General features: G+C 39.7%; 1 protein-coding gene across 6 annotated transcripts in view; it reads left to right on the plus strand.

The window, feature by feature from the left end:
• The window catches only part of ABI1 (abl interactor 1), an 85,442-nt gene extending 74,691 nt beyond the window's left edge, over positions 1 to 10,751 (plus strand). For 3 of the 6 annotated variants that reach the window (XM_062569009.1, XM_062569007.1, XM_062569005.1), the window contains 4 exons: positions 716 to 892; positions 3,675 to 3,761; positions 8,035 to 8,220; positions 9,859 to 10,751. In XM_062569009.1, the coding sequence (XP_062424993.1) occupies positions 716 to 892; positions 3,675 to 3,761; positions 8,035 to 8,220; positions 9,859 to 10,034 (626 nt within the window). In that variant the 3' untranslated portion in view covers positions 10,035 to 10,751. The remainder of the gene's footprint in view (positions 1 to 715; positions 893 to 3,674; positions 3,762 to 8,034; positions 8,221 to 9,858) is intronic. The other 3 variants (XM_062569008.1, XM_062569010.1, XM_062569006.1) reach the window with 1 other exon arrangement.
• The last annotated feature ends 283 nt before the right edge of the window (positions 10,752 to 11,034 follow it).

The raw sequence follows: 11,034 nt of genomic DNA on the forward strand, positions 1-11,034 counted from the left end.
CTCAGCATGTGAGATTCATTAGTTTACAAAGTGTTTTTTTTATCTCTGCCAGAGACTAATACAAAAAGAGAACTTAAATTGTTTTATTAACTTTGAATTTTGCATAGCAAGTATGTGGAAGGTAAAAATGGATGTTGGTCTGAAGGATAAGTGATGTCTCTGTCCGCCTGCATTGGTGATTCTGTTTTGTTAGTGCAAATTTCATAAATATAAAAGCATAACTAGCAAATGTGACCAGCAGATGTGGCAAGTGTCTGAAGCTCATGTTGTTTATTTTGTTATTTTATTAGAATATCTTTTTGTATCAGATTGGAAAGAAGTTCTGGTTCACAATGGAAAACACTTGCTTTGAACAGAATATGGAATTTGTTGTGTGCTCTTCAGTAAAGGGTATTGCATGTAGAATAATTGAGATATGCTTATTGGAAGCTGATTCAATTTTGCAGTCCAATCCAGTCTGTCAAAATAATTCCCAGCATTTCTCAAATGTCCTTTATCTGAATGTTGTTTTATGTCTTGTGTGTTTTTTCTCATTATTGATTATAACAGGGACATTTGTTTTTCATTAATCTCCTTTTACTGGCCTCAAAGTACTGGAGATCTATAATCAAGTATTTCCCATGTTCTGGAGCTTTTTTTTCTATTTTCTGCATTCTGTCTCATGTAATACTCTGCTTAAGTCTTCTCCTTGGTTCCTCTGGCTAATGCTTTTCAGCTGCTCCGGGTTCAGCTCCTGGTTCCCAGTATGGCACAATGACCAGGCAAATCTCACGGCACAACTCTACCACTTCTTCAGCATCTTCTGGTGGATACAGACGGAATCCTTCTGTGACTGCCCCATTTTCTGCTCAACCTCATGTTAATGGCGGGCCTCTTTATTCCCAAAATTCAAGTAAGCTTCTGAGCTCTGAAATCTCAAACTGTTTTGAGCAAAATGATTGTAAAAGCATGCATGGCATTTTAATTCATTTATGAAGTGTATCAATTGGATTATTGCTTTCTTTCCTAAAACAGAAGAACAAACAAACAACCTCCTCCTCTAAGTTGTACAGTGATTGCACTGTGTGCAGTTATACTGTTTTCTCCTCAGACGTTTGCTGTTACTCATGATAGGAAATTATGATTGCCTATCTAATTATAGGTACATTATACTTAGCATTTCAGGTGTGCTTGGAGAACATAATCTAAAGACTTTTTTTTTGCAGGAGACCTAATCTGGTTGTAATATATTCCCTCCACTACTGGCCTAGTGGCAAGAGAAGGCTGTCCGAGGACAGCAGTCATCTAACAAACCTTTGCCCATCACACAGCACATCGCTGTCTCTGTCTAAGTTCTTTTCCTGAGTTCAAGTTTCTCCTTTGTTCTTCATTTTATGTGTGATAAGGAAGGGACAGAAGAGTTTAGCTTCTTCTTTTTAGCAGACTCCTTCTCTGTGCTCTCACACTAGTAGTATAGCTGGAGATGAGTGATGGAAAGGATGGAATGGGCAAGGAAGCTAGTTTTAGTCAGCAGCATCCTACCTACCCAACAAGACAAAGAAGAAGTTCACTGCAGAAAGATCTGAAAACTGGGATATACTTGAGTGTTGGTGGAAAGCAGTATTGAGATCAGCAAATTTCTTCCTAAGTTCTTTCCATAAAATTTATGACCAGATATACATAAAGTAATGATAATGCTCTAACTGGTTTTGGTGGTGTTCTTCAGTATGTCAACTGAGTGATATTTCTTTAAAAAGAAATGTTACTGTTTGAGCTGAAGATCTCTTTGGAACAGTGTTGTTGTGTACTTACTTTTAAGGAGAAAAATGCATGTAAAATATTTAAGACACTGAAGTGATTTTTTTCTCTGTAGTCTAGAAGTATTACTTCTGTCAAAAAAAAAAAGAAAACCACTTACGTGCAAGTGCAACACCTATCTATTTTTTCAACACTAATTTTTCTCCCACTCTCTCACCTATACTAGCCCTTCATTTTCCTCCACACTCCTATTCCACAAAATTAATTGTCATAACAACAGAAAGCCCTTGCCGTTCAAGCAGTTGTGTTCTATTGAATAAAGAGGGCCTGACTTCTAGAAATAGTTAGTTGCCTTAAATGCTGTGCATGTGACTGTTTCTGAGCATCTACATTTTTTTTCAAAGCAATTTTTTGCTCAAATGCAGGTGCTATTCCTTAATCTAGCGTCTCTGGTGTTTTCAAAATACTGATTTTCAAACTGTTTTTAAGCAGTATTTTGATGGGTTTTTCTACTTTAAACTATTTCTTCTGTTCTGTTACTGACTTTTTTTTTTCCTAATGCTACTGTCTCCACATTAAGTTCCATATTACCTTAAGATTTTACTTCTCATGCTAACAAATGTTCTATTTTTTTAGATGTTTCCTCAGTTTTGTGAGAAACTTGTTTATTTGCCCACTTTTATTGATTGTTTCCCCTATAAAGTTGTTTTAAATATTGGTTTTGTATTGAACTAAATGTTACATTTTATTCATCAGACATTAATCTTAGTTATGGCTTTTTTTTTTAAATTGTTGCTTACTTAGAAGTATAGAACCTTTTTCAAATTTGATTCCAACTGAATTACACTGCTGAATTCCCACCTTCACTGGAATTTCTCTATTTTCATATAAGACAAATCGTCCTGAGGAGGAGAATGGTATATCGAATGAGTTGATGTCTTACTGTATTTCTCCTCCATGAGGGGATACCCTGCCAGAGCGGAGACTGGACGGCGTGCCCGGCCACCGCCGGGCCTCCTCCCTACCTGAGCGTCTCGGCTGTGAAGCCAGCACCTCTGAGCACAAGTGCTACGTGTTTGCCTCTCGCTGTGCACTCATAGGTGTATGCTGTTGAGGAGACAAGCTTGCGAGTGCCTCCCGAGGAGCTCTGCGTGCGAGTGCAGCCAGCTGTAGCCTCTGAAGCCTCCTTAGTTTGCCAAGTGCCTCTAACCACAGAAGGTTTAGTAATTTAAAGTAAAACTCCATTCTGCTCTAAACCCATCTCTTCTCCTGCCAACAAGCAGCAAGGTCCCTTCTCTATGCAAAGCAAGAACATAGTAAGCCAGCCCACCCCATGGCAGCAGACCGAAACTGTGGCAGGTCCCCTCTGCCTGAACACGATGTGTGGCTGCTAGAGTCGCAGCGTTGTTTCCTTCGTAAAGCAGCTCTGTCAGCGCTGCTTGCCTGCACGTGACGGAGCTCCCTGCCTTGGGTAGCCGGAGGGGTCCCGGATCCTCTGAAACCTTCCATCCGCTCCTAGTAGCACGCATTTTAAAGACAACTGCTGGCATTTGAGTAATCCTTATTTGGCAGGAGGATTTAAGAACTCAGTTTTGTGTGCTCCCCAAGTGCTGTCAGTGCAGATAATTAACAGAGCGCGTCCCTTCACACGCGCACCTGCAGCGTCCAGCCGCGCAGCGGGGACGCGGCCTTTCCTTCGGACAGACGTGTGGGCTGCTTCTGCTTTTTGATCCTCAATTGGCTGCACGCAAATTCAGCTGTTGGAAACAAGCTTGAAGAAGGTTCTTCTGTGTGTGTGTGTTCATGTTGTTGTTTACATATTTTGTTTTGTGGTCCTCGTTACTGACGGCTGCTTTTGTTTGTTCCCTTTTTTTTCCTCCTTTGTCCGTTTGACTTCCCCGATATGGTGTGTGTGTGTGTGTGCGTGTTGCTACCAGTTTCTATTGCTCCACCCCCTCCCCCTATGCCTCAGTTGACTCCACAGATACCTCTCACAGGCTTCGTGGCCAGGGTGCAGGAAAACAGTAAGTTTGGACAAGCTGAGCTGTTCAAGGGTAGAGCCTACTTTCTTCTAGCATGCATGGCTGGCAAGTCAGACTCTATTTTGTTTCCTTTCCCAGAAGCTAATACCATCTTGCATTCTAGTGCCAATATGCTATCGGAGCTGAAGGGCACACTCTTCAATATTTTATAATACATGCATGATTATTACTGACCCATTTAAGTTCTGAACTCCACCTTTATTATAGAAATACAGTGTGAAGTATGTGGCATCTGCTTGGTGTGGATATAAAATGTATCTTAATTATAATATTAATTTCATGTTGAATCATCCTTCCTGAGGCTTTTTTTACCAGGGATAATTGATTAGTTTTGTGCTAGAAAGGCTTCTGTAGACTGTAAAAATATGCTGTATATCCATTGACTCTAATACTGTAGTAGTTTTTAGGAAGCTGTACAGTCAAACAGCTGAAAATGTGCAGTTCTATTATCTAGTGCCATTACAAAGGAGTTTGTCAGATACTTCCCTCCTCAGCCTTTCATTACCCGTTTCTTTTCTGTGTTCTCTAGCCAGATTTCCCTATTGAGCTGCTTCTAGCACAGGTGCCAAGTAGTACTCCTGATGTGGAGACACCTTTACTGTAGGGAGTACCTTGTATTTCTTCAAGTAACAGAATGATTGCAATGTAGATGTGGTCTGAAATAAGTATAAAACGCTCTTCAAGTGTTTGGGAACCATGCTAGGATTTCAGTGACTACTACTATGCACTGATGCTCCCCCATATGTTTATGGACGCTCAGTTCTGGCTATTGCTACCATTCAGCTTCCAGTAGACCCTTTAAGTGGGTGAGCGTTCTTCTAGAGATATAAGGCATCTTTCTGCATCTCATTCCAAAAAAAGATATTTTGGTATTATGCTATATAAATTGTAAGAGTCCAGACTAGTATGCCAGAAAATTGTGTTGGAAAGCCTTTTCATAATTCGCATAGAGGTGGACACACACCTACTAGAAATTAAGGTTACGGAATGTCTTCATTTGCAGATAACCTTGAGAAAATTGACACTTGTTTCTGAATTGTTCCAAGTGTTGTCCTCCTGGAGATAAGACAGCGCTTGGGAGAGCAGAGATGAAAAGGACAGACTTGCTTGTGTGTGTGTAACAATAAAATTAAAGGTGACTTGTGAATGGGACTGGCAGAAATAGCTAAAGCTTGAGATCCAGTCTAGGAAATTTTATTTTTATTTTCTTTCTTTTAATAGTCCTTTGAGTTTGAAAGTTACATAGTGAGTATGGCTTTGAGCTGCTGCCGCCTCATTTTGGAAGCAGGAGTGCATGAAGCTGTCTACACATACACTCACCAAAATTGGCTTTTGAGGCCATTGTTGGGTCTTGGCATAGTGTGCTAGGCCTTCATCTGCCTTATCATCTAAAAAAAAAAAAAGCCTACAGGCAAGTGGGATTAGGGAGATGTGGGTAGACTTGTCTTTTATGGGAAAATCCGTTTCTTTCTGTATTACCAAGATGTTGTTTCCCAAATGCATACATCTGCTCTGTGGACTTCTTTCAGAGGACTGTGGCAAAGGGCTTAAACTGTGCAAAGCCATTTTTTTCCTGCGCCCTGTGACCTAACTGTGGGTATCTTCTTTAAAGAGGGTTTCCATCAGTGTGTGCACTGCCTGGAGACAACTGATTGTATGTAAATTGCTGTACTATTACACCCAGTCCTTTAAAAAGGAATCTGCTGTCTCCATTTAAAGAAAAGTGGTATGAGCACACACAAGAGATGTCCAATTTGGAGCAATATAGATACTAAAAAAAGGAAAATGGTTGCTTTACCTTTTCTCATATAGTGTGGCTTTCTGTATGCTTTTTTTTTCTAGGAAAGGGTAATGCTATTCTGGAGTTTGCCTGTTTTAGAGTTCAGAACAAGGAAATGTCTGGGTTAAAATCCCAGAAGTGGGAATACTTCCTGTGGGTGGCACTTGTCTAATTTTCTGTTCCATTCTCTCCTCTTGTTTAAATGTGAACTTGAATTTGTTTTAAACATTTCCCATAAAACATGAAGCTTTTGCATTGCATCTCAGTTAGGGTCTGTGTTGGTGTTTTCACACTTGCATTTCCTACCCTCTTTTTCTTCCCCTCTCCCCCCCCCAAATGAGCAACTTCATTGTTGAATAAGTACAGTCTTTTGCATTTATGAAGGTAAGGATTTCTTAGCATCTCAAAGGATTGTTGTTTCAATATGATTTTTTTCTAAATGTAGATGGAAATTAAGGGGAGAAATACATTTTGTGAAAGATCTGCCAAAAGTACTGCACAAAACCAGTCCATTCGTAAATAGCTTTATTTATGTGTCATGCGTCCGTGGTGGATTAATGACTCCTGCCCATGAGTGCTATTCAGTAATAGGGGCAAAGCACAGTGTTCAGCTGGCCAAAGGCTTGAATTGTTAGTCTGTCTCCAAGTGGCATAAATGAGCTTCTATGCAGAGGAGGCATCAGTAATGCAGCAGTAACCAGTCTTACTGATGCAGAGCTGTAGGGAGTGTAGCTCAGCTCGTCATGAGGAAGAGGAGCTTGGGGTCTTAGGTGGAAAACAGCATTAGCTGCTTGAGGCGACGGAGTGGGCTGAGCAAGGCAGGTAGCTGCGTGCCAGGGCTAATGGGCAGCCTCTGCCTCCGCCGCTCCTGACACGGCGGTGCTGCGGGAGCTGTGCTTGCGCCCCTGTGAGGGGCATGTGGCTGAAGGGTCTAAGGTTAGTTACTGCTGGAGTAGTGGCCAGGCAGAAGTCATGAAAAGTATTAAAGCAAACAGAAACTCTACTCCTAATTTCCAGTGCCACTGTAACCAGCAATAGCTAAAACTTCACTCAGTGCTGTGCTGTTCTTTCTTAGCTCTTCAGCTTAGCTCTCTCCTTAAACTGAGAGCACTGTTTGCCAATGAAAAATGCAGGTCCCTGTAGCTGAGCAGTAACACCCTGGAGCAGCTCTCCTCAGCTAAGGACAGCATTTCAGGGAGCTGATGTTGGTTCAGAAAATGGCATTTCTGCAGCTGTCAGTGCTGAAACTATGACCCTGTAACTTGGAAAGAAACTGAAAATGAGACCTGCCCTGCATGGGCTCGGGAACCATTATGCATTTTGGAACAAATCAGTTAATTGTTCCTTCTAACTGAATTCTTTCTAGAATCACAGTTTTTAACCTTTGTATGTTTCTAATTTGCAGACTCCTCAACCTTTTGTAATTAAATTTGTATCTCTGCATAGCAAAGTTGAGTGTAGTGATGGTAGCTACCTTTCAGTAACTTCTGGCTTCATAGCTCTGAGACCTAGATCCGTGTGTGGTGGCTTGGAAACCACAGATCTGAGGAAGAGGATGAGTGGCTTGGTGTCTTGCATCTGAGTTCTCCCTCTCTACTCTGCTACCAGCTGCTCAGAATGTTATTGAACACTAATTTGATAAACTTACTTGAGGAGTGGTTTATGCCATAATGCCTTTTCTTTTCCCCTTTCCCAAAGCAACTTGTAACTGTGCTGATTGGAAAATCTCAGGGCAGGGATTTGACTTTTTGGATTATAGCCTTAATTCCTTGAGCACTTTTATTCCCCCAAGAGCAGTAGTTTGACATTCATTAGCTGAATCCTGGATGTGTGCATACACACAAGCTCTTCTGCAAGATAAGGACCTGTATGAAGCTTTTCTTCTGCAGATGGATTATTTTACTTCCTTTTACCTGGTTAAATCTCAAGCACCTGTCTCTCCCCTTGTTTTTTCTTTTTTTTTTCTTCTTTTTCTTCAATCTACACCAGATCTTTTTTCCCCTTTAAAGCTAGCTCCCAGAAGAAATCCAATGAAGCAGTGTTCAGAAATAAATTAAAGCGATTGTATAAGCAAAGGATTTGTTTAAAAATCATCAAAACGGCTGGTGCTGTCCCGAGGCCTGTTGCTGCCTGGCTCAGAGGGTGCCGCTCGGAATCCTCCCCTAGCTACCGCTGCAGCTAGCCCCAGCGCATGGCCGGCCGAGCAGGAAGCTTTCCTCTCTGCTCGTGTTCAGCTTATACCCTGCAGCATGTGCTTTGACTCTAGTAGCATTTATACATAGATGTGACCACTAATAACAAACGTAGCTGTATGTTGTAGTTGTTAATACAAAGTCTCTAACAAGTGCATGGTATTATAGTGCATGTTATGTGTGGCATTCTCTTTCCTTTTTATCTAGAGTTTACAGCCTCAGGTTTGTTTGCCTCTGCCTAGTGTTTTTGATTAAAAAAAAAAAAATCTCCAAACGTTTCTAGTTGCTGATAGTCCGACTCCTCCCCCACCACCACCTCCCGATGAGATGCCGATGTTTGATGACTCTCCTCCTCCTCCACCCCCACCACCTGTGGATTACGAGGATGAGGAGGCTGCTGTTGTGCAGTACAGCGATCCCTATGCGGATGGAGATCCTGCTTGGGCACCTAAAAACTATATAGAGAAAGGTAAGGGAGCATTGCAACTCCACATTAACCACAGTGTCAGAGGATTAATGGAGTAGCTGGGGAGGATGAAGGACTTTTAACGTGATGAAAACAATGGTTGTCCCTGCTCGGTCAAAACTAACCGTTCTCTTCTTAGTTTGTAAGTAATTGCACTTAATGTGATAAACTATAATCCTCCTTCGCAAGGATCTTGAATTATCTCCAAGCACTTTAGACTGAAAGGATTTAAAAAATCTATCACTTTAAGAAGCAGATGTAAATTGGACTGCTGAGTTGCTGGACTTTATCTATGGCTACTCCAGGATTGCTGAGCAATCATCTAGAAATAGTTTTGCAAAAAGGCTAGAAAGTCTGAGTTTGTTTATTCCACCAAATTAGATAGCTAGAGTGGATCATCAGCCTTTCAAATGTAAATTGTAGTGAGGCTTCACTGGAGACTTACTGTGATTCTAGATCAGCTGCCTATAACTATGCTGAGATATGAGTTTGAATAGTAAATGTGTCTTCCTATGAATTATTGAGATGCTGATTTCCTATTTAGTTTCCTGTGTTAGGAAAACGTCTGGTTTGTCAACAATAGTGTTGCAAGTTTTCTCCTGATCTGGCTGGTATGGTAGTAGACAGAACTCTCTGAAATGCATTAGTCCACACATTGTGTGTGCTGTTCTTTGCAACAGCAGTAGAAACTACTGTGTTTCATCTTTACTACTAGCTGGACCATCTACAGGATATGCTCATGAGATGAAAATAACTGATATACTGTGTCATTATTTGCTAAACACTAAGACATGTTATTTCTGAGAAGAGATACAGCAGTTCCTTCTAATCTATTAATAAACTGATCAATTGCATAATGTTAACTTTTTCTGAAGGATAAGGCTGATGTTCAAAGTTGGTGTATTCATAGTGGTAGCTTTTAATTCCTGTATTATTGGTGGCTCTATTTTCTTTCCTCATGGAGATCACATCTGCTTTGTTAATTGCACACAGTAAATGGGAGGTTGATAAGACTAGTGTATCCAATAGGCAGGTATTGTAAAATAGAAAATGTTGCTGTAAATTCACTTCTGCTTTTCCCTACAGTAACTTTCATACTTGCCCTTGAAAGTAATGCCAAAACTTACTACCATGTAGAAACTCCATAGTAAAGGCAGAAAATAATCCATTTCTTACAGTGGTTTTCAGTAGCTACATTTATAAAACCATGCAGTGAAGTACATACTATATAACTGCAGGGACCATTTTGTAATTTTTTTCTATATAGAACTGTTCTACAGAATGACTTTAGGTTTTTTCTTATAAAGCGATCCCTGTGCAGGGATCTATAGGCATTTGAAGTAGGCTGACCAAAAATGTCCATACTTCATTTCATAATTTAGTTTTTAAACATGTACTGGGCTGTACCTCTCCAGGACAAAAATTTAACTGAGCATTCAATGCAGTCACCACGTACTACTTAGTGGTGGCCAATAATATAAGAAAAGTGAAATTTCACTTTCCCAAATTAATGTTAAACAGGAAAACCATGTCTATTCACTATGGAAAATCCCAGGATAGCTAAGTAGTCTTTTAAAAAAATTGTACTTCAAGAAATTTTAACACTAGTCTCTGCTAAACCTGTCCTTCTTCAATCCACAGTTGTTGCTATATATGACTATACAAAGGACAAAGATGATGAGCTGTCGTTTATGGAGGGTGCAATCATTTATGTGATAAAGAAGAATGATGATGGCTGGTATGAAGGAGTTTGCAATCGAGTAACTGGCTTGTTTCCTGGGAATTATGTTGAATCAATCATGCACTATGCCGATTAAAATCCTTTGCTTTTCAAGTTGGGTCTTGTATTCAGTCATACCATGATTATTTACAAGGGGTAACTAAAAGCTAACAGAATTGTCTTAATATAGTTTCAAAAAAGATGTGCCCATTTCTTCAGGCCATACTGTTTTAATGGTATGATTGAACGTCCGTCTCTCTCTAAGTCTCTGGAGACAGTATGTCTTACCTGATGGCAATTTGTAAAACAAGCAACTGTCTATTACTGGTTATACTTATTTACTTATGCATTGTTAATTTCATGACCAGCCTAAATATTCTGGGGAAGTAGGGTATAATATTTAATGAATCGTGATTCAGATTGTGCCATTACATTTTTCAGTACAGCATGGTAACTAACACTACGTTAGACTAACATATTAAAATCTGGATGAGAAGTTTAATGTTAGTGCTGGTCATACTACTTTTTGTTTAGATTCTTTGCTCATTCTTGAACTATATTTGTTTAAAGCATGCATACAAACTTATGTATTGAAATATACTTTTTTAAAAATCCAAGATGCTTCCAATTTGTTGTAATCTTTACCTGGAGTATTCTCACTAAAGTCTATTACAATGAGTTGTTTGGGTCTAAGGTGTCCATGTGAATCAAAAAATGAGTGGTCTTATGTATGTGTAATTTGTACCCAAGTTTTTTTAATGAGTAAATTTACATTATGACTTTTTCCATTCATAAATATATAAAGTGAACCAAAGGTCTTGTCCATTACTTTGTTGGTTTGCTTGGCAAATAAGTTTGGAATGCTAACGTAGCAAAATCATGGTTGTGTTATCTCAGGCAATGTACCATAAAGCAGATGTTTGTAACCTGACTCTATCACTGACAGAGGGCAAATAAATTAGATATGAAACTTGAATTACCCACTTACTTACACAAACTCTAAAAGTTCTTTTCTTCCAAAATTAATTTTAGTAAGAGTTCTTGATTGAATCTGGTTATCTGGATATGGTAAGTTGGACACTGTCTATAACTGACAT

The sequence above is a fragment of the Rhea pennata genome, chromosome 2, assembly GCF_028389875.1.
Source record: "Rhea pennata isolate bPtePen1 chromosome 2, bPtePen1.pri, whole genome shotgun sequence".
In the NCBI taxonomy this organism is placed as follows: Eukaryota; Metazoa; Chordata; class Aves; order Rheiformes; family Rheidae; genus Rhea; species Rhea pennata.